This window comes from Salvelinus namaycush, chromosome 25 (assembly GCF_016432855.1).
Source record: "Salvelinus namaycush isolate Seneca chromosome 25, SaNama_1.0, whole genome shotgun sequence".
In the NCBI taxonomy this organism is placed as follows: Eukaryota; Metazoa; Chordata; class Actinopteri; order Salmoniformes; family Salmonidae; genus Salvelinus; species Salvelinus namaycush.
The window spans coordinates 41041760-41065549 of NC_052331.1; the positions used below are offsets into that span (position 1 = coordinate 41041760).

Consider the following 23790-nt stretch of genomic DNA (forward strand, 5'->3'; position numbering starts at 1 on the left):
TGCAGATTAGGAGACAGCAGCTGGCAACGAATTATTGGGGCAGGGAGAAGGGGATACAGGAAATTAGTTTAAAGAGTATATTGAGTAGAACGTCATTGGATATAGTCTCAAATATTTTGTTATCTTTTTTAAGAGCAACGGGGCTGGGAGGAAGGATTTAGTTTCTCCCTGTCTCTGGCCCACACTCCAGTACAGTAGGTGGCGGTAATGCACCATAACGTTGGATGCCAACCGCCGATAAACCCCACCGAAGAAGAAGAAGAACAAGGGACGTTATTGAAGGAACCTGTTTGGAACGTACAATTTTGGGCCATTTTGCTCTCGCGATATTACCCGTACGTACTACGTGATTACACGTCAGACGAGCTGTGTTGGAGAATCATGGCGGAGCGCAGGAGGCATAAGAAACGGATCCAGGTAAAATAATTGTAACGCTAACTGGAAGAAGATAGTTTTTGCTTGGATGTATTACGGAGATTTTATTTTCAAGATTGAAATATTTCCCGCAACAGACTAGTTTTCTAGTATGGTAATGTTGCTAGCGATTCGATGCTGGTGATAATAGGCGAAAAGCTGTGCCAGCAGCTAACGTAAACGACTGAAATATTTAATTTTGCAGGAAGTCATTTTGCATAACATTTATCTGTAACACGAATATTTCAAATAGCAATACCTAGCCATTTCAGAACATTACCTAGCTAGTTAGCGAACGATACCAGTTAAGAAAACATTTTGGTGAAGAGGAGGAAGATTTTAGGTAGGTAACGTTACAGTAACATTAGGTATTTACAGTTTGCTAGTTAGCCAGGCTATCTCAGATACCAGGCAGAGAAAGCTAGCGCAAACCCGTAGCCAACTAGCTTTGCTACCAGCTACTAACAAAATTAGCCAGCTAACGTTAACATCACAATGATCGTAAAGCAAGTTTCGGTTGTATGGCGGGCAACCAGATGTGAAGCCAAGACGTGTTTTGGAATATAGAAATAGCTAACTAATGTTACTGTTTTGACAAGCCAAATGCCACTGATGCGCCAGCACATCCTCATTAATTGATGTTTGATGGCCACACGAGAATAGTCTCATTAAAACGACGTTGACGTAGTTTAACTAGACGTAGCTAGATTGCATCATGATTTCTTTCGAGGTGCATTGGTCATTGTACAAATTGCAATAGTTTTGCAAGTAATGCTGGACTAGTTTTCTTTGGGGTAAGTCCCTCTCAATTGTTCGAGACAAACTCCGGGTGGGTATGATTTGTGGAACGTTCCAACAGGAATCTGTTACAAAAACTAAGTAAATAACAATTTTGCCAACAAACAACGCATACGAAGTTGTATAGCGGCAGAATAAGATACCGGGTAGGGAGTGGGCTACATCATTAAGTTTAAACTCACCACGTTTATTCCGAAAAATGTCTATGGTAGCCTGTGGACAAACATTAAGAATAAGCTACGTGGTGAGTTGATGCCTATTCGGCAGCTAGTTAGCTATGTGAATTGATCATGCAACATTGTATGCGTTGTTTGTTGACGACATTGTACTTTACGACGTTTTTGGAACCGATTCCTTTTGGAACATTCCACAAATTATACCCACCCTCAAACTCATGCCAACACTCTAAATACAACTCGACAACCTGATGACAATAACATACCTTATTGTAGTGTAATGGAAGTTAATCGAATCGATTACACACAATTCAGGCCTTCTGGTCATTGTCAAATTACGCAACAGGTTCGCATCACCTTGACATGCATCAACAACAGCTGATAGGCAACACCTTGGCTGTCAGTGGTAAAATTGCTTAATATTCCATATGTCCTTCTCCTGGCTGCAGGAACATGGTATGTTATTATGCAATAGTTGAAATGATATCTATTCCTTTATATCCAGTTTGTTCTCTTTTTTTCTCTAGCTCTGTCTCATGATATGGTAAGGGAAAAACACATGTTTTGAATAACTGATTACTATTTTGCTTTATTACCATGATGAGTGAAGTGAACTTTCGGTGAGCATAAACATTGAACAAAACACTACCCAGGTTTGATAGCTGGCAGTGGCTATGCTATCCTCATCAACTACTAGACTGTAACCAGATTTGGACTTGAATTTTATTTGGCCACGACGTAGGCAGTGAGTGTGGGGACAGCTGGGCCTGAAAGAGTAGGGACTATCAAGACAACGTTGTGAAATGAGGAGATAAGCTACTGCCTGATCTTTCCAAGAAGAACACAGGTTTTAGTTTGCCTATTGCGAAATGCTTTTGCTATGGCGGGCCCTACTGAACAGAACTGTCTTTCATAGGGGAAGCGAGGGTGGCCTAAGTCCCTCCTCATATTCATAGGATAGGCTCAGGTAAAGACGGGGGAGTTTTTTCCATTTAGTGGGGCCTTGTGTGTCTGTATTTTGTAACTGATGATGCCCATACCTGAACCAAAACCCTGTTTCAAAGCCCTCCTTGCTTCATCATGTGCTGTATAGCTGCAAAGCCAGCCAGCTGGGCCAGAGGCGGCAGCAGGCAGGACTGAATCTCATTGTGCTGATGCTCTCTCCTTCCCCTCCATGTTAGCAGGCAGTACTGGCTTCAGTGTCGGGCCATGTTCAGTCAGTAGGCACAGAGTAGGAGATTATGAAACTGAGCAAAATGGAGGGGGGTGCGAGGGAATTGACCAATGATAGTTTGTGTTCGTTGTCTGTAGTGTCCAAACAAGTACTACAGTCCCATATATCACCATAATAAGACTATTTCTGGAAATCCCAGTGAAATAGCCTAATGTTACATAATTCCATTTTGTTTTTATAAATGCTTCTTTAGAAATCATATGAAATGCTTCAATTCATGAATGTCATTCAACACCACGTGGACATATGCTGGATGTCAGCCTTCCCTCCCCCAATTCTAACCTTAACCATTAGTAGGGAAAAATCCTAAACTGACCCAAGATAAGAGTCTAGTTGCAACTTCACCCTAATCCTGTCCTTTGTAGCTCAGTTGGTAGAGCATGGTGCTCTCTGTAGCTCAGTTGGTAGAGCATGGTGCTCTCTGTAGCTCAGTTGGTAGAGCATGGTGCTCTCTGTAGCTCAGTTGGTAGAGCATGGTGCTCCTGTAGCTCAGTTGGTAGAGCGTGGTGCTCCTGTAGCTCAGTTGGTAGAGCGTGGTGCTCTCTGTAGCTCAGTTGGTAGAGCGTGGTGCTCTCTGTAGCTCAGTTGGTAGAGCGTGGTGCTCCTGTAGCTCAGTTGGTAGAGCGTGGTGCTCCTGTAGCTCAGTTGGTAGAGCGTGGTGCTCCTGTAGCTCAGTTGGTAGAGCGTGGTGCTCCTGTAGCTCAGTTGGTAGAGCGTGGTGCTCCTGTAGCTCAGTTGGTAGAGCGTGGTGCTCCTGTAGCTCAGTTGGTAGAGCGTGGTGCTCCTGTAGCTCAGTTGGTAGAGCGTGGTGCTCCTGTAGCTCAGTTGGTAGAGCGTGGTGCTCCTGTAGCTCAGTTGGTAGAGCGTGGTGCTCTCTGTAGCTCAGTTGGTAGAGCGTGGTGCTCTCTGTAGCTCAGTTGGTAGAGCGTGGTGCTCTCTGTAGCTCAGTTGGTAGAGCGTGGTGCTCTCTGTAGCTCAGTTGGTAGAGCGTGGTGCTCTCTGTAGCTCAGGTGGTAGAGCGTGGTGCTCTCTGTAGCTCAGGTGGTAGAGCGTGGTGCTCTCTGTAGCTCAGGTGGTAGAGCGTGGTGCTCTCTGTAGCTCAGGTGGTAGAGCGTGGTGCTCTCTGTAGCTCAGGTGGTAGAGCGTGGTGCTCTCTGTAGCTCAGTTGGTGGTAGAGCACGGTGCTCTGTAGCTCAGTTGGTGGTAGAGCACGGTGCTCTGTAGCTCAGTTGGTGGTAGAGCACGGTGCTCTGTAGCTCAGTTGGTGGTAGAGCACGGTGCTCCTGTAGCTCAGTTGGTGGTAGAGCACGGTGCTCCTGTAGCTCAGTTGGTGGTAGAGCACGGTGCTCTCTGTAGCTCAGTTGGTGGTAGAGCACGGTGCTCTCTGTAGCTCAGTTGGTGGTAGAGCACGGTGCTCCTGTAGCTCAGGTGGTAGAGCGTGGTGCTCTGTAGCTCAGTTGGTGGTAGAGCGTGGTGCTCTGTAGCTCAGTTGGTGGTAGAGCACGGTGCTCTGTAGCTCAGTTGGTGGTAGAGCACGGTGCTCCTGTAGCTCAGTTGGTGGTAGAGCACGGTGCTCTCTGTAGCTCAGTTGGTGGTAGAGCACGGTGCTCTCTGTAGCTCAGTTGGTGGTAGAGCACGGTGCTCTCTGTAGCTCAGTTGGTGGTAGAGCACGGTGCTCTCTGTAGCTCAGTTGGTGGTAGAGCACGGTGCTCTCTGTAGCTCAGTTGGTGGTAGAGCACGGTGCTCTCTGTAGCTCAGTTGGTGGAAGAGCATGGTGCTCTCTCACATATATTATGTGTTGTGAATATGATTGGCTGATTGACTTGACTTCACCGCGGAAGGTCCTAAAGCCCACCCCTGCCCTGGGCTGACGGTCTGATCTACTGCTTAACTGGTCTGAGTTCTAGTCTCTGTCTGTAGCAATGCTGTAGGCCCTACAGCATTGCTATGTCGATGGCAGTGTTTCCAAAACATGGTCCTCTGGACCCCAAAGGGGTGGATTTTGCCTTAACACAGCAATGATCAAAGCTTGATGATTATTCGAATCAGCTGTGTAGTGCTAGGGCAAAAAAAATAAAGTGCACTCCTTGGGGTCACCGAGGACTGAGTTTGGGAAACCCTGGTCTGTAACTGTTAGTGGGGGGGCAGGAGCAGCAAATGTGTCGCAGCAGAAGAGTAAGTATTGATGGTATTCAACTCAACATGGCATAGTAGCACACAGACTTGTGATTTCCCTTTTCCTCACTGTGTAGGAGGTGAGTGAGCCCACCAAGGAGGAGAAGGCAGTGGCCAAGTACCTCCGCTTCAACTGCCCCACCAAGTCCACCAACATGATGGGCCACCGGGTGGACTACTTCATTGGTCAGTGCTCCGTTCATACGCTCTCGTTCGTTCACTCATTTAGGACAGTGATTCTCAAACCAGTCAGCGGCAGTTGGTGCCTGTCCCCACAGCATTTGATCTTTCAGTGCTAGCACATAAAGTGCTTAAATTAGTAAACTATCATCAAGCCTGTACTAGGCCTAGTTGAATCAGGTGTCGTACTGTTGGAATTAGAGGTCGACCGATTATGATTTTTCAACACCGATACCGATTATTGGACGACCAATAAAAGCTGATGCCGATTAATCGGACGATTTTTATTTTATTTTAATATATATATTTGTAATGATGACAATTACAACAATACTGAATGAACAATGAACACTATTTTAACTTAATATAATACATCAATAAAATCAATTTAGTCTCAAATAATTAATGAAACATGTTCAATTTTGTTTAAATAATGCAAAAACAAAGTGTTGGAGAAGAAAGTAAAAGTGCATGTAAGTTCCTTGCTCATAACATGAGAACATATGAAAGCTGGTGGTTCCTTTTAACATGAGTCTTCAATATTCCCAGGTAAGAAGTTTTAGGTTGTAGTTATTATAGGACTATTTCTCTACCATTTGTATTTCATATACCTTTGACTATTGGATGTTCTAATAGGTACTTTAGTATTGCCAGCCTAATCTCGGGAGTTGATAGGCTTGAAGTTATAAACAGCGCAATGCTTGAAGCATTGCGAAGAGCTGCTGGCTATTGCAGTAAAGTGCTGTTTGAATGAATGCTTACGAGCCTGCTGCTGCCTACCACCGCTCAGTCAGACTGCTCTATCAAATCATAGACTTAATTATAATATAAGACACAGAAATACGAGCCTTAGGTCATTAATATGGTCTAATCCTGAAACTAGAATTTTGAAAACAAAATGTTTATTCTTTCAGTGAAATACGGAACCGTTCCGTATTTTATCTAATGGGTGGCAACCCTAAGTCTGAATATTGCTGTTAGATTGCACAACCGTCAATGTTATGTCATAATTACGTAAAATTCGGGCAAATTAGTTTGCAACGAGCCAGGCGGCCCAAACTGCTGCATATACCCTGACTCTGCGTGCAATGAACGGAAGAGAAGTGACACAATTTCCCTAGTTTGGTATTGCCTGCTAACATGAATTTCTTTTAACTAAATATGCAGGCTTTAAAAAATGTACTTCTGTGTATTGATTTTAAGAAAGGCATTGATGTTTATGGTTAGGTATATTCGTGCAACGATTGTGCTTTTTTCGCAAATGCGCTTTTGTTAAATCATCCCCCGTTTGGCGAAGTTGGCTGTCTTTGTTAGGAAGAAATAGTCTTCACACAGTTCGCAACGAGCCAGGTGGCCCAAACTGCTGCATATACCCTGACTCTGTTGCACAGAACGCAGAGAAGTGTCACAATTTAGATAAACTAGTAATATCGTCTACCATGTGTAGTTAATTAGTGATTATGTTAAGATTGTTTTTTATAAGATACGTTTAATGCTAGCTAGCACCTTACCTTGGCTCCTTGCTGCACTCGCATAACAGGTAGTCAACCTGCCACGCAGTCTCCTCGTGGAGTGCAATGTAATCGGCCGTGATCGGTGTTCAAACATGCCGATTACCGATTGTTATGAAAACTTGAAATCGGCCGGCCATTCCGATTAATCGGTCGACCTCTAGTTGGAATATCCCTACTTCAAATAGGCTATCATTGTGGGGACTGGTTTGAGAAACACTTTTAGGGTATTAAAGAAGTGTTGTTCTTTTTTTGACCACTTGACTAGGAAAACCACAATTTTAGACTTTAAAGCTGCAATATATAATTTTTGGGCTGACCCAACCCAATTCACATAGAAATGTGTGTTTATAGAATGACAGATCTCATTGAATGCAAGTCTAAGAATCTGTAGATCTGTTCTATGTGCGCTATTTCTATGCTTCCTGTAATTTTCTACACTATACTTGCTTGTTTTGTCACATAAACTTGGGTGAACTATTAGAATTTAAGCAACCAGGAAATGGTTTCTGCGATTTCTGCGTATTGCATCTTTAACTAAGGCCTGAAGTTTTTCCTGGTCAGGAACAGTCGGGATAAATCTGGGCCTTAGTAGTAGGCCTTGATGTGAGACGACAATTGGCATTTATTTGTTATTTCTTCCGGTCCTGCTGAGTTGAGGGTTGGAATAGGTAACCTTTGACCCAGAATCTCTCACTATATCTCAAAGTAGTACTGTTGACCTGCCAATGTTTACATTTGCCCAATGACTTTAGCCCCATAGCAGACCTATTCTGTCAACAGTGTCAGTAAATGCTGTTTGCACAGTCGTTGGTTAAATATCTGTGACGTGCTGTGTCTGTTGGAAAGGAGCTTTTGTACACATCCCCAGGGGCCAGGATTTCAGGATGTTTTCATAGCATGATAGTCATTGAGTTTCAACGTACCGTATCTCTCTACTACCTTTTGGTGTCATTTTGAACATGGTTGTCTGTTTCCCTTTGTCAGCATCCAAGGCGGTGGACTGTCTGCTGGACTCCAAGTGGGCAAAGGCCAAGAAGGGAGAGGAGGCCGTGTTCACCACCAGAGACTCTGTGGTGGACTACTGCAACAAGTTAGTCTAATGTGGGAGTGCTGGTAGTTGTCTAACTACCACCCTACACTAGAACTGAAGTTGCTTTCACACTACACATTGTTCACTACAACTTTCATGGTTGTATGTTGTCCCTATGTCCTTAGGAAGTTCGAGGCATAAGAATATTGGGGCAAAATGTGTGTAATGTGAAAGGTTCTACAAGGACTTTATACAGGCTCCCAATGGTTTCGGGGGCTCCCAGACAACATCTGAAACAATATTTGACCATGGTTGATCTTAATTATGTGTTCCGGTGTTTCTGCTCTCCTCCTCCAGGCTGCTGAAGAAGCAATTCTTCCACCGCGCTCTGAAAGTCATGAAGAAGAAGCCAGAGAAGGACATCAAGAAAGACAAGGAGAAAGAAAAAGAGAAGAAGAAGGATTCCAAGGATGTAGAGGCTTCAGATGTAAAGAAGGAGAAAGAGAAGAAGAAGGATTCCAAGGATGCAGAGGCTTCAGATGTAAAGAAGGAGAAGGAGAAGGAGAAAGAGAAGAAGAAGGATTCCAAGGATGCAGAGGCTTCAGATGTAAAGAAGGAGAAGGAGAAAGAGAAGAAGAAGGATTCCAAGGATGCAGAGGTGTCAGATGTAAAGAAGGAGAAGAGTGTATGTAAATTGAATGAACTGAATATATAGGCTCTGAACATGTTGTATAGTTTGTAACAGGCTAGACCACTGAAGTGGTTTGGTCATAGAATCTAGATCAATCGTATTTGAATTTTTTTATAAAGGCCATATGTCCATGCTGTTTCTTTGTGCTCAGGACGATAGCCCCGGAACGACAAAGAAGAAAAAAGACGTGAAGAAGAAATTCAAACTGGAGCCTCATGAGGATCAGCTCTTCTTGGATGGCAATGAGGTGAGTTGGAACACAGGGAATCCTGGGGAAAGGGCTCCGCCTCTCCAAAGATTAGGATGGGTGAAAATATGAAAGCAGGACTTTCTGGAAAAGTGAGCATGTTTCAGTCGGCGTGTAGCCAGAGGTCATCATTGTAATATTCACTTTGAAAAACAGTGAAGATTCTGATCTTTGTGGCATGAATTCAGCACATTGGTGTTTGTTTTTCCCTGTGACATTTGAGAGAATTCCAGAGCAAAAGAGTTTACTTTCACAAGATGACTGTTTGAGGGTGCACTTAATGAGACACAATCTCCATGACGAGAGACATTCTTTGTGGCGTCAGTTTGCCATGCAAGCATGACATGATGGTGATGATATGATGGCAAAAGGTTCAATGTGACTTGCACGGAGTTCACCATGTGATATGTGAAAAACGGTGAATCGCTGTGATTGATAAGTTAAAAACTATTTCTAAGGTGAAATTTAAAATTGTCATATTTACTCCACTTTCCAGGTATTTGTTTGGATCTACGACCCAGTCCATTTTAAAACCTTTGCCATGGGACTGATTCTGGGTGAGTGGAATTGTAGTATTAATTACCTAGAATATTCCATTTGGATAACTGATTAAACTGTCTTTCACAAATAACTGATAATTGCAACTGAATTGGTAGGGAGGGTCATGAGTAGTCGGAATGGACGAAACTCGATCTCTAACCAGAGGTCGAAACGTTGTCTTAAAGACACCGTTCATCTGCTTTGATTCTAGTGTTCCATTTGTACATGTGCATTTGCGAGGCACAATAAAAAAAGAAACCAAGCCAAGCATCACTCAGTCCCTAAATTCCCTTTCCCCTCCGTGTCTCACTAACACAATTGCGTTCTGATCACTCCCTCTACACATGCGGGCTAAATGAGCACACAGGCTTCAGTTATGCCTACAGAAATAAATGCCTTTAAAAATATATCTAACTGATGGGATACACAAGCTACATTCCTTGCCAAATGACAACAGTTTTATCGCGTTCAAAATGGACTTGTTGACTGAAGTAGGGAAATAGGTGGTTCCAACAACGAGCAGTTTTGGAATAATTGCGTCACGTCATTTTTCCGCTTAGGCTACTTTGCGAACTGCTTGTGCCATTTAGAATAGGTTAGCCTAGGCTATAACACTTTTAAACATAGACAGTGAAAAATGCAAAAACGTGAGTTAAGCCTAGGTCTACTCACCAAACAGATGTAGTGGCTGCAGTTCATCACCATGCATCGTTCAATGTGGAATTGTTAATCCATTTTTTTTAATTCCAAAGAATGGCAGAATAAACTAAATCGAACGTCTATTGAAAAGATTCTGTTTTGTAACCCAGAAAAAACGTCACCTCGACAAATTGAGCCCAGTTTCAAGCGAGAACTCTGAGAATAACTATTCCAGACGCGCATCAATTAGCACTGGCAACTTTTTTTCAATTTGGAAACATATTCTGTTTTATTTTATTCTGTTATGTTACATCATGATTTTTACTATAAAATAAGAGCCTCTTGACTGTGGTAAGGGCTCTGGAACTTAACAAAATAAGGCTAGGTCATTGCACAGCCATAGGCTTTTACAAGCAAGCGCCACTGATGTTAGTGCCTTTTTTGGAGATTATTTTCATTGGAGATTATATATAATTAGTTGATTTTACGGTTTCAATAAATTAATCTTAAAATGGCACATGTTTTTTTTATTGACGTGTGTGTGCGTATATATGGGGCAATTAGGATTTGTTATCTGTAGTGGTTATGATAAATCAGGCATTAATGCTCACATTTTTTTCCAGTGCAGGCCTTGTGTTCTAAAAATAACTTTTTTATTTGACTACTGAAGAAAAAAAATGCAATTACTCGAACAATCAACATTTCAAATGCCCATCCCACTGAATTGGTAAAGGGAATAACAATGCTTATTTTCCACTGTCTGCGTCTCTGTTTCCAGTAATTGCAGTGATCGCGGCCACTCTCTTCCCGCTGTGGCCGGCTGAGATGCGTGTGGGTGTGTACTACCTGAGCGTGGCAGCAGGCTGTTTCGTGGCCAGTATACTGCTGTTGGCTGTCGGTAAGAAGGAAAACACCCAACCTCTAGACATTTGTGTACAACTAAAAATAGTGGAACTCAATATGGCAGCACCAACTTGTCCTCCTAATGCTCTAGGTAGAATTGATTTCTCTCGTCCTCCTCGGACTGCGACTCCATTTTGCTCCTCCCCGCCTACAAACAAAGACTCAAAAGGGATGTTCCGGTGGTCAAGTCTGTACAACGCTGTTCTGACCTATCAGAATCCATGCTCTAAGATTGTTTTGATCACGCGGACTGGAGTATGTTTGCGTCTGGGGATAACATCATTGAATACGCCGACAAAAATACAGAGATGATGTGATACCGATGGTATCTTTCAAAACTTAGCGGAATCCAAAAACGTGGATTGATGGCAGCCTTGTTGGGGAAACTGAAGGAGAGACATGCTGCTTATAAACAGGGCAAAAGTGACCTGGGATAACTGTATGGTTAAACAGCACAAATACGACCCACGCAGATCGTTAAAAATACGAGACACAAGTATAGGGACAAAATGGAGGAGTAATTCAGCGGGTCGGATACGAGGCAGGGGCTTCTAACGATCACGGATTACAAAAAGAAACCCAATCACGTCAGACACTAACACCGGACGAACTAAACCCCTTCTTCTCACGTTTGGAGCATAAGGGTGAGCCGCCGAGGAGAGCCCCCCGAGGGCTACGTGCTGATGGTCTCCACGGAGGATGTACGTACCACTCACTTCTGCCATCATGAAGTGCTTCAACAGGCTAGTCAAACACCACATCACCTCAACTTCCTGACAAACGTAGCCTACATTACCTCCTCCACACTGATCTTCAACATGGGGGGCCTCACAATGGTGTGTCCTCAGTCGCTTCCTGTACTCCCTGTATACCCATGACTGGGTGGCCTCACACAGTTACAACTCCTTCATCAAGTTCGCTGACAACACGACAGTAGTAGGCCTGATTACCAACAACGAGACGGCCTACAGAGAGGAGGTAGGCACTGGTGGCGTGGTGCCAGGTAAACAATCTCCCTCAACGTCAGCATAACAAAGGAGCTGATTGTGGACTTCAGGAGGAACCAGGCTGGGCATGCCCCTTCCCCGTCAACAGGACCGCCGTGGAGACAGTCAAAAACATCAAGTTCCTCGGGGTACACATCTCCGAGGAGCTGAAATGGTCAAACCACACAGATGCAGCGGTGAAGGCACGACAGCAACTCTTCAACCTCAGGAGGCTGAGGAAATGTAGCCTGTCTCTGAGGGCTCTCTGTTCTACAGGAGCACCATGGAGAGTATACTGTCGGGCTGCATCACAGCAGCCACTGCCACTGACAGCAATGCCTCCTGCCTTCCTGGACACCTATAACACCAGGTGTCGCAGGAAGGACAAGAAGATCATCAGAGAACTCAGCCACCTGAGCTACGGCCTGTTCTCCACAGAGCTGAATAGTCCCCCCCCACATTCCCTGTGCATGTGATACCATATTGCTAATACCCTTATCCAACCCTTAAAGGGATACTGCCAGATTCTGACATTAAGCACTTGTTCTACTTACAGAGTCGGATGAACTCGTGGATACCATTTTTATGTCTCTGTGTGCAGTATGCAATAACTTAAGTGGTAGTTTTGCGAGCCAATTAAATGCCAGAATCTTGCAGTAACCATTTAACGGGGAATTCCAATCAAGTTAAAATTCCGTTTTGTTCTTTTACCTTTTAAAATAATGTAACTTGTGTGTTTACCTAGAGACGTGAGTCAAACTGGGTGACATGGCACCGAAGCTGATGTCACAGGGTTGCGTTCCTTCCCCTCAGCACCATTGACGTTAGTTGCTGGCCTATGCTGTGACATTACAATGCCATTTGACAATGTTTATCTCCCCTCAGCTCGCTGCATCCTGTTCGTGATCATCTGGCTGGTGACGGGCGGACGCCACCACTTCTGGTTCCTGCCCAACCTCACGGCTGACGTGGGCTTCATCGACTCTTTCCGCCCCCTCTACACGCACGAGTACAAGGGCCCGCGGGACTCCAGCAAGAAGAACCAGGACAAGACTGAGGGCAAGACCAGCGATGAGAAGGAGGGTGACGGTGAGGAGGAAGAGGAGGAAGGTGAAGGAGACGAGGGCGAGGGCACAGCGCCACAGGGGACGGAAGAAGGCGAGGTGGCGAAGGGGACGGGGACCTTAGCGAGTACCGCTGAGCGCTCTGACACAGACAGCGACCGGCGTGAGGACGAGGGCTCGCAGCACAGCAATGGAAATGACTTTGAGATGATCACCCGCGAGGAGCTGGAGCAGCACACGGAGGAGGAGGAGGAGGAGGAAGAAGGAGAGGGGGATGAAGGAGAGCAGGAAGGAGACGGTGAGAGAAAGCCCTTGCCTGTTCAAACATAAACATTTTATCACTGCCACCTCCTTCTCCTCCACCCTCGTGCTCCTCCAAGGACAACCTCCCACCTCCTCCAGGTCTTGTCAACCTCGCTGAGGAGACCACTCCATCCATTGCTCCGATCTTCCACCAACTATACAGATGCCACGTCTGAGTATCGACACCGGTGTCAAATGGCTATAACATCGGAAAAGAGAAGCCTTATTGTGCTTCTAAAATCCCCAGCTTATTTAAACTAAGAAATGCAAACTAACTTAACAGATGTTTGTCTGAGGAAGTTGTCACGTTAGTTCTCTCGACGTTTTCCCTATTTTTCGGTACTTACGTTACGACTGTTATCCCATATCATTCTAGTTAACTCATCCACTCTGTTTACTATTGCTACAATGCTTCCCTTGTATGTCTCGTTTTTGCTGTGAGGCCAAGTCTCTTGTCAATTTCCACAGACGAGGGAATTAAAGAGCTATGGAATCGTTGTTTTTACTAGGGGAAATACTGCCGTCTTGTCTACCTACCCCTCAAATCCAGACTGTTGTCTTATGAACAACGTGTGATATTGTCACCCAACTGGGGTCAAGGTCCTGTACTAGCAGTGGCATTTGGCCCTCTGTACACAGTTCAACTCTTGTTTTTTATGAGTCTGATCTCTCCTAGGCAGCCATCGGACGCTACGATTGACCAACCGTTGGCTACGCCACTATAACTAATGTGGATGCACCAAAATCCATAGTTTAACCCACCCCAAGAAAGACCTCACTTATTGGTGGTATTGGCGAAATATGTCTGGTGAGAGAACAAAATAAGAAAAAATGGCGGCGGCAGATGAACAGCATTAACAATAAACAGCCTTGTGGTTCTTTGCGGTACTTATTTTCAATGAGAAATGTTTGGTTGATAATGATCGGTTCTGCACACACACACACACACAAAACCAGAGCTCATAAGAGTCATGTCGGACAACAAAAATAAAACAGGTCATGTGAGGTGCCGCTTTCTAGAAGAAATGTATTGTGGCCACGCACATGCAGACAGCAAAGGTGGAATGGAAAACCTGTTTTTAAAGTTTTGTATTCACCATTTAGAATCGGACATCAAAATTAAAGTGCCAAACACGTTAATTGTTGTTACAATGCATGCTGTTTTCATACGGGAAAACATGTCAAAAGTGTCAACAAGGGATTTTGGTACATTTATTCATTTTTGTAACAATTGTGTCAAATTCCAAACCTTAGAAACGCAGCGCAGTATAGGAGCTAAGACATTTGTGTGTAGACATCAATCCCCTTCTCCCTTCAGTTCTATCTAAGCCATGCAAAGCAGGCAATATGTCCTTAAGCTTACTATACTCATTGTACGATCGCTTGTAATAGTATTGTCAGTTCAACTCGGATGCCCATACTTTCATGATAGCTTTTGTTGTGTTGACTTCATTGGTATTCTAGTCATGCTAACTGACAACGATGGAGACCCATGTGAATGCATGGGGACTCCGTTGGAAACCAATGTGGTCGAGGTCCAATTCTCTGTAGTGTTGCATTATGGGGGCTGTGGTCCAATACTGTCTGTTCGTAAGGTTGCATTCTTTTTGGCTAGAGTTGTTTTAGATGCTAGTGAGGACGATATTTAAAAATAAATAAATAAAGATGTCATTTATATAAGGAATTCTATATCAAATATATTTTTAATTGATAAATTATGAGCCCACTTTGTTCAACTTGAACAGAATCCTATTTTTTGGGGTATCAAAACTTTTTATTTTCAGTGAAATGTTTATTTTGCTCAGTTATACTTTTTTTTACTATCATTTTGACCACCAATAGGCATATTGTCAAGAGTGTATTGTACTCTCATTATTGGGGACTCTCACCAGAAATTTAGAATATTTAATGTGTGGATATATGATCAGATGGACTACCTATTTTTGATCTAGTTGATATTGATCGATTTTGTCATTTATTTTGTGTAGAGGAATGTATATAGAAAAACTAGCTATGTGGCTACTTACAGCAAGTCCCACAAACATGATTGTTTCTTACCATAAGAATAGTGAATGATTAACTTGTGGTTGAGAAACCCGTTGGCAGTGGATTGCATAATATTTTATATTGCTGTTCCACAATGTTCTGGGAAGAAAGTTCACCCCACTGTGGAATGGTAGAGCGGAGCTTGTGAGAGCAAGGGAAAAAAAGGTACATTGATGATTCGGATATCCCAGACTCTACACAGATGGACTCAATGTCTAGACTGAGGAGTATCTTCCAGACACTCATACCCTTTTCACAGAATCTTGTCGACCCGAACGGTAGTGCTGGCCGGTTCCTGGAACTATGCTGGATGCGTAACGAGGCTGGCGCAGTGCAGCTCGGTGAACGGGTCAGTAGTGTGAAAAGGGTACACTGTCTTGCTTTCCCGTTCTCAGAGCTTGTTGACCGCGGTAGATGTCCAGCTTGTTTTTTCATTGTCGTGTTTCCCTGAACTTTATTCAACTGCGTGTGGCTCTTGTACAATAGAAATGTACTACTTACAACTGCACCCAGTGTAGTTGGTCTCTTTATTTTTTTGTGTTCATTTTCAATGCTTTTCTGTTTCCTGATGTCTTCTGGAGAGCAAGAGTGCGTTCGTAAATTCAATCTGCAGTTCCAGAGTGCCCTCTGGGCATTCATAAATTGAGCGTTGTCAGATTGTCCATTGGTAAATTCAGAGCATTTTGCTCTCGGCGCATTGAGAGCACTCTGACCGAGGAGTACGGTTGAGCCGAGCGTTCTGACCTCACAACAGCAGTCAAGCACCCAAGCTAACTGGCTAACATTGGCAAGTTTGTTTGCTACTTCCAGACACAAACCCCACTGAAAATGTCTCGCCCTAGCAGAGCTGATTTAAACTGTTTTCGAGTTATTCAGGGTGTTGGTGACTAACTGTGCTGCTGGCAACAATTGTATTACACTTTTTGCCGATGTTTACTGACACCGGCCATATTCAACAGGTGTTGAGCGTTCGTAAATTCGTCTGTTATTCTGCGCTCTGGCACATTGAGCCAGAGTGAATTTACGAACGCGCCCCAAGTTGCCAGTAGCTGTATTATTATGAACTATTTCATGAAAATCTCATTGTTCTTGAGTCGTCTTCTTGCACAGTACCAGTCTGTTGTATATTGTAGTATTAATCTATACTGCTTTATTCCATTACATTTCTGGAAGAAAAAAATGTCATGTTTTATCTGTTGAAATTGTCATTAGTCACTTAGTTGTTCATATTTGGATCAATATCATTGAGGACTGTCTCTTGCAATATTTCAATATAATGTCATTAATTGAATGTCTGGAAGTATATCTATCTTATTGCAATAAAAATATAGAAAGCAGTTGAGTTTCCTGTCTTATTTGCATGAATTGTTGGTGCTTGAATGAAATTATGCATTTCAAATGACCTGTTTTTCATCTACCCCAAACTTAGTGTGTCAATTACATAAATAGGTCCTCTTCCAAAAAAATATAATCTTACACAGATAATCCAGGGGCTGGTTACTGACAGCAACACACAGTTGACTCTTGCCACCTGGCTCTACTTAGCCTAGGCTTTTATACACTGAGTGGACAGAACATGTTCTTTCCATGACATAGAACACGTGTCAAACTCTTTCCACTGAGGTCCCAGAATCTGTTTTTTTCTCTCCCTTTGTACTAGGCCACTAGTTGGTAAGGAACGCCCCTCACCTGGTTGTCTAGGTCTTAATTTAAAGGATAAAACCTGCAGACACTAGGCCTTCCATGGAATGAGTTTGATACCCCTGACAGACTGACCATGTCACTTGTTAAATCCACTTCAATCAGTGTAGATGAGACAGGTTAAAGAGGGACTTTTAAGAGTTGAGACAATTGAGACATGGATTGTGTACAGTCGTGGCCAAAAGTTCTTAGAATGACACAAATATTAATTTCCACAAAGTTTGCTGCTTCAGTGTCTTTAGATATTTTTGTCAGATACAAGCATTTCATAAGTGTCAAAGGCTTTTATTGACAATTACATGACATTGATGGAAAGAGTCAATATTTGCAGTGTTGACCCTTCTTTTTCAAGACCTCCGCAATCCGCCCTGGCATGCTGTCAATTAACTTCTGGGCCACATCCTGACTGATGGCAGCCCATTCTTGGATAATCAATGCTTGGAGTTTGTCAGAATTTGTGGGGTTTTGTTTGTCCACCCGCCTCTTGAGGATTGACCACAAGTTTTCAATGGGATTAAGGTCTGGGGAGTTTCCTGGCCATGGACCCAAAATATCGATGTTTTGTTCCCCGACCCACTTAGTTATCACTTTTGCCTTATGGCAAGATGCTCCATCATGCTGGAAAAGGCATTTTTTGTCACCAAACCGTTCCTGGATGGTTGGGAGAAGTTGCTCTTGGAGGATGTGTTGGTACCATTCTTTATTCATGGCTGTGTTCTTAGGCAAAATTGTGACTGAGCCTCCTCCCTTGGCTGAGAAGCAACCCCACACATGAATGGTCTCAGGATGCTTTACTGTTGGCATGACACAGGACTGATGGTAGCGCTCACCTTGTCTTCTCCGGACAAGCTTTTTTCCGGATGCCCCAAACAATCGGAAAGGGGATTCATCAGAGAAAATTATTTTACCCCAGTCCTCAGCAGTCCAATCCCTGTACCTTTTGCAGAATATCAGTCTGTTCCTGATGTTTTTCCTGGAGAGAAGTGGCTTCTTTGCTGCCCTTCTTGACACCAGGCCATCCTCCAAAAGTCTTCGCCTCACTGTGCGTGCAGATGCACTCACACCTGCCTGCTGCCATTCCTGAGCAAGCTCTGTACTGGTGGTGTCCCGATCCCACAGCTTAATCAATTTTAGGAGACGGTCCTGGCGCTTGCTGGACTTTCTTGGGTGCCCTGAAGCCTTTTTCACAACAATTGAACCGCTCTCCTTGAAGTTCTTCATGATCCGATAAATGGTTGATTTAGGTGCAATCTTACTGGCAGCAATATCCTTGCCTGTGAAGCCCTTTTTGTGCAAAGCAATGACGACGGCACTTGTTTCCTTGCAGGTAACCATGGTTGACAGAGGAAGAAAAATGATTCCAAGCACCACCCTCCATTTGAAGCTTCCAGTCTGTTATTCGAACTCAATCAGCATGACAGAGTGATCTCCAGCCTTGTCCATGTCAACACTCACACCTGTGTTAACGAGAGAATCACTGACATGATGTCAGCTGGTCCTTTTGTGGCAGGGCTGAAATGCAGTGGAAATGTTTTTGGGGGGGATTCAGTTCATTTGCATAGCAAAGAGGGACTTTGCAATTAATTGCAATTCATCTGATCACTCTTCATAACATTCTGTAGTATATGCAAATTGCCATTATGCAAACTGAGGCAGCAGACTTTGTGAAAATGTATATTTGTGTCATTCTCAAAACTTTTGGCCACGACTGTATGTTTGCCATTCAGAGGGTGAATGGGCAAGACAAAAAATGTAAGTGCCTTTGAATGGGTTATGGTAGTAGTTGCCAGACGCACCGATTTCTGTCAAGAACTGCAATGCTTCTGGATTTATCACGCTTAACATTTCCCTGTATGTATCAAGAATGGTCCACCACCCAAAGGACATCCATCCAACTTGACACAACTGTGGGAAGCATTGGAGTCAACATGGGCCAGCATCCCTGTGGAACGCTTTCGACACCTTGTAGATTCCCCCAACGAATTGTGGCTGTTCTCAGGGAAAAAAGGGGGTGCAACACCATATTAGGAAGGTGTTCCTAATGTTTTGTACACTCAGTCAATAACAAAGCTGAACCAGGTGTGTGGAGGTAATTAGGTGAAGATACTAAAGGTGTTTTGGGAAGCCAGGCTGCTGCTTCCCTATTTGGCCACTAGATGAAGCCAACGTCACATATTGGCCTTCTAGCACCAGTCCCCTTGCCACAGCCTTTGGTGTGTGTGTTTGTGGTGTGTACATGTCTGTTGTATTATGGAATTATAAATACCAGCATATTGAGAGAAATAGTGCTGCTTTGTTCAGTAATGTCTCACTCCACTGCTGCCAGGTGGGTTGTGGAGCCATGTCTGTGACATGCACACAGAGATCAGCTTGTTCATATTGTACACATTGAAGGGAGGGAGAAGCTCAGAGGGAATATTACAGGTACAATCCGTAGCCTCAATTGCTTGTCAACAGTTTGGTCAAGTGAAAAATCAAAGAAGAGGGGAAATTGTATGGGTTTTTCCTTTGCTTCAGCCAAGATTGTGTGAACCAGTACTGGTATTTACTATTACTGTACCGGTACTGGTATTTACTATTACTGTACCGGTACTGGTATTTACTGTTACTGCACCGGTACTGGTATTTACTGTTACTGTACTGGTATTTACTGTTACTGTACCGGTACTGGTATTTACTGTTACTGCACCGGTACTGGTATTTACTGTTACTGTGCCGGTACTGGTATTTACTGTTACTGTACCGGTACTGGTATTTACTGTTACTGTACCGGTACTGGTATTTACTGTTACTGTACCGGTACTGGTCTTTACTGTTACTGTACCGGTACTGGTATTTACTGTTACTGTACCGGTACTGGTCTTTACTGTTACTGCACCGGTACTGGTCTTTACTGTTACTGCACCGGTACTGGTCTTTACTGTTACTGCACCGGTACTGGTATTTACTGTTACTGTACCGGTACTGGTCTTTACTGTTACTATACCGGTACTGGTCTTTACTGTTACTGCACCGGTACTGGTATTTACTGTTACTGTACCGGTACTGGTATTTACTGTTACTGCACCGGTACTGGTATTTACTGTTACTGCACCGGTACTGGTCTTTACTGTTACTGCACCGGTACTGGTCTTTACTGTTACTGTACCGGTACTGGTCTTTACTGTTACTGCACCGGTACTGGTATTTACTGTTACTGTACCGGTACTGGTATTTACTGTTACTGTACCGGTACTGGTATTTACTGTTACTGCACCGGTACTGGTATTTACTGTTACTGTACTGGTATTTACTGTTACTGCACCGGTACTGGTCTTTACTGTTACTGTACCGGTACTGGTATTTACTGTTACTGCACCGGTACTGGTATTTACTGTTACTGTACCGGTACAGGTATTTACTGTTACTACGCCGGTACTGGTATTTACTGTTACTGTACCGGTACAGGTATTTACTGTTACTACGCCGGTACTGTACCGGTACTGGTATTTACTGTACCGGTACTGGTATTTACTGTACCTGTACTGGTATTTACTGTTACTGTACCGGTACTGGTATTTACTGTTACTATACCGGTACTGGTATTTACTGTTACTGTACCGGTACAGGTATTTACTGTTACTACGCCGGTACTGTACCGGTACTGGTATTTACTGTACCGGTACTGGTATTTACTGTACCTGTACTGGTATTTACTGTTACTGTACCGGTACTGGTATTTATTGTTACTGTACTGGTACTGGTATTTACTTTTACTGTACCGGTACTGGTATTTATTGTTACTGTACTGGTACTGGTATTTACTTTTACTGTACCGGTACTGGTATTTACTGTTACTGTACCGGTACTGGTATTTACTGTTACTACGCCGGTACTGTACCGGTACTGGTATTTACTTTTACTGTACCTGTACTGGTATTTACTTTTACTGTACCGGTACTGGTATTTATTGTTACTGTACTGGTACTGGTATTTACTGTTACTGCACCGGTACTGGTATTTACTGTTACTGTACCGGTACTGGTATTTACTTTTACTGTACCTGTACTGGTATTTACTTTTACTGTACCGGTACTGGTATTTATTGTTACTGTACTGGTACTGGTATTTACTGTTACTGTACTGGTACTGGTATTTACTGTTACTGCACCGGTACTGGTATTTACTGTTACTGTACTGGTATTTACTGTTACTGCACCGGTACTGGTATTTACTGTTACTGCACCGGTACTGGTATTTACTGTTACTGTACTGGTATTTACTGTTACTGCGCCGGTACTGGTATTTACTGTTACTGCACCGGTACTGGTATTTACTGTTACTGTACCGGTACTGGTATTTACTGTTACTGTACCGGTACTGGTATTTACTGTTACTGCGCCGGTACTGGTATTTACTGTTACTGTACCGGTACTGGTATTTACTGTTACTGCACCGGTACTGGTATTTACTGTTACTGTACCGGTACTGGTATTTACTGTTACTGTACCGGTACTGGTATTTACTGTTACTGTACCGGTATTTACTGTTACTGTACCGGTACTGGTATTTACTGTTACTGCACCGGTACTGGTATTTACTGTTACTGCACCGGTACTGGTATTTACTGTTACTGTACCGGTACTGGTATTTACTGTTACTGCACCGGTACTGGTATTTACTGTTACTGTACCGGTATTTACTGTTACTGTACCGGTACTGGTATTTACTGTTACTGCACCGGTACTGGTATTTACTGTTACTGTACCGGTACTGGTATTTACTGTTACTGTACCGGTATTTACTGTTACTGTACCGGTACTGGTATTTACTGTTACTGTACCGGTACTGGTATTTACTGTTACTGTACCGGTATTTACTGTTACTGTACCGGTACTGGTATTTACTGTTACTGTACTGGTATTTACTGTTACTGCACCGGTACTGGTATTTACTGTTACTGCACCGGTACTGGTATTTACTGTTACTGTACCGGTACTGGTATTTACTGTTACTGCACCGGTACTGGTATTTACTGTTACTGCACCGGTACTGGTATTTACTGTTACTGTACCGGTACTGGTATTTACTGTTACTGTACCGGTACTGGTATTTACTGTTACTGTACCGGTACTGGTATTTACTGTTACTGCACCGGTACTGGTATTTACTGTTACTGCACCGGTACTGGTATTTACTGTTACTGCACCGGTACTGGTATTTACTGTTACTGTACTGGTATTTACTGTTACTGTACCGGTACTGGTATTTACTGTTACTGTACTGGTATTTACTGTTACTGCACCGGTACTGGTATTTACTGTTACTGCACCGGTACTGGTATTTACTGTTACTGTACTGGTATTTACTGTTACTGTACCGGTACTGGTATTTACTGTTACTGTACCGGTACTGGTATTTACTGTTACTGTACTGGTATTTACTGTTACTGCACCGGTACTGGTATTTACTGTTACTGTACCGGTACTGGTATTTACTGTTACTGTACTGGTATTTACTGTTACTGCACCGGTACTGGTATTTACTGTTACTGCACCGGTACTGGTATTTACTGTTACTGTACCGGTACTGGTATTTACTGTTACTGCACCGGTACTGGTATTTACTGTTACTGTACTGGTATTTACTGTTACTGCACCGGTACTGGTATTTACTGTTACTGTACTGGTACTGGTATTTACTGTTACTGCGTCGGAACTGGTATTTACTGTTACTGCACCGGTACTGGTATTTACTGTTACTGTACTGGTACTGGTATTTACTGTTACTGCACCGGTACTGGTATTTACTGTTACTGCACCGGTACTGGTATTTACTGTTACTGTACTGGTATTTACTGTTACTGTACCGGTACTGGTATTTACTGTTACTGCACCGGTACTGGTATTTACTGTTACTGTACTGGTATTTACTGTTACTGTACCGGTACTGGTATTTACTGTTACTGCACCGGTACTGGTATTTACTGTTACTGTACTGGTATTTACTGTTACTGTACCGGTACTGGTATTTACTGTTACTGTACCGGTACTGGTATTTACTGTTACTGCACCGGTACTGGTATTTACTGTTACTGTACCTGTACTGGTATTTACTGTTACTGTACCTGTACTGGTATTTACTGTTACTGCACCGGTACTGGTATTTACTGTTACTATACCGGTACTGGTATTTACTGTTACTGTACCGGTACTGGTATTTACTGTTACTGTACCGGTACTGGTATTTACTGTTACTGCACCGGTACTGGTATTTACTGTTACTGCGCCGGTACTGGTATTTACTGTTACTGTACCGGTACTGGTATTTACTGTTACTGTACCGGTACTGGTATTTACTGTTACTGTACCGGTACTGGTATTTACTGTTACTGTACTGGTATTTACTGTTACTGTACTGGTATTTACTGTTACTGCACCGGTACTGGTATTTACTGTTACTGTACCGGTACTGGTATTTACTGTTACTGCACCGGTACTGGTATTTACTGTTACTGTACCGGTACTGGTATTTACTGTTACTGCACCGGTACTGGTATTTACTGTTACTGCACCGGTACTGGTATTTACTGTTACTGTACCGGTACTGGTATTTACTGTTACTGTACTGGTATTTACTGTTACTGCACCGGTACTGGTATTTACTGTTACTGCACCGGTACTGGTATTTACTGTTACTGTACTGGTATTTACTGTTACTGCACCGGTACTGGTATTTACTGTACCTGTACTGGTATTTACTGTTACTGCACTGGTACTGGTATTTACTGTTACTGTACCGGTACTGGTATTTACTGTTACTGTACCTGTACTGGTATTTACTGTTACTGCACTGGTACTGGTGTTTACTGTTACTGTACCGGTACTGGTATTTACTGTACCGGTACTGGTATTTACTGTACCGGTACTGGTATTTACTGTACCGGTACTGGTATTTACTGTTACTGCACTGGTACTGGTATTTACTGTTACTGTACCTGTACTGGTATTTACTGTTACTGCACTGGTACTGGTATTTACTGTTACTGTACCGGTACTGGTATTTACTGTTACTGTACTGGTATTTACTGTTACTGCACCGGTACTGGTATTTACTGTTACTGTACCGGTACTGGTATTTACTGTTACTGTACTGGTATTTACTGTTACT

The 23790-nt window shown here is 43.2% G+C and overlaps 1 protein-coding gene across 2 annotated transcripts; it reads left to right on the forward strand.

The window, feature by feature from the left end:
- The first annotated feature begins 302 nt into the window (after positions 1-302).
- On the forward strand, positions 303-16277 carry LOC120020741 (translocation protein SEC62-like). Of its 2 annotated transcripts, none has more exons than XM_038964476.1 (8): positions 303-417; positions 4875-4983; positions 7476-7581; positions 7879-8206; positions 8364-8459; positions 8956-9016; positions 10417-10536; positions 12413-16277. In XM_038964476.1, the coding sequence occupies exons 1-8, from the start codon at positions 382-384 to the stop codon at positions 12919-12921; spliced, it is 1365 nt and encodes a 454-aa protein (XP_038820404.1). In that variant the 5' UTR covers positions 303-381; the 3' UTR covers positions 12922-16277. The 2 variants fall into 2 exon arrangements, with proteins under 2 accessions (XP_038820404.1, XP_038820405.1); XM_038964477.1 differs by lacking the exon at positions 303-417 and adding an exon at positions 492-757.
- The last annotated feature ends 7513 nt before the right edge of the window (positions 16278-23790 follow it).

Bases quoted from the DNA above. Each gene is read 5' to 3' on its own strand.
- LOC120020741 (XM_038964476.1), top strand. From the start codon at position 382: ATGGCGGAGCGCAGGAGGCATAAGAAACGGATCCAG. The intron at 8,460-8,955 runs GTGAGTTGGAAC...TCCACTTTCCAG, and splicing joins TCTTCTTGGATGGCAATGAG to GTATTTGTTTGGATCTACGA. The intron at 9,017-10,416 runs GTGAGTGGAATT...CTCTGTTTCCAG, and splicing joins TGCCATGGGACTGATTCTGG to TAATTGCAGTGATCGCGGCC.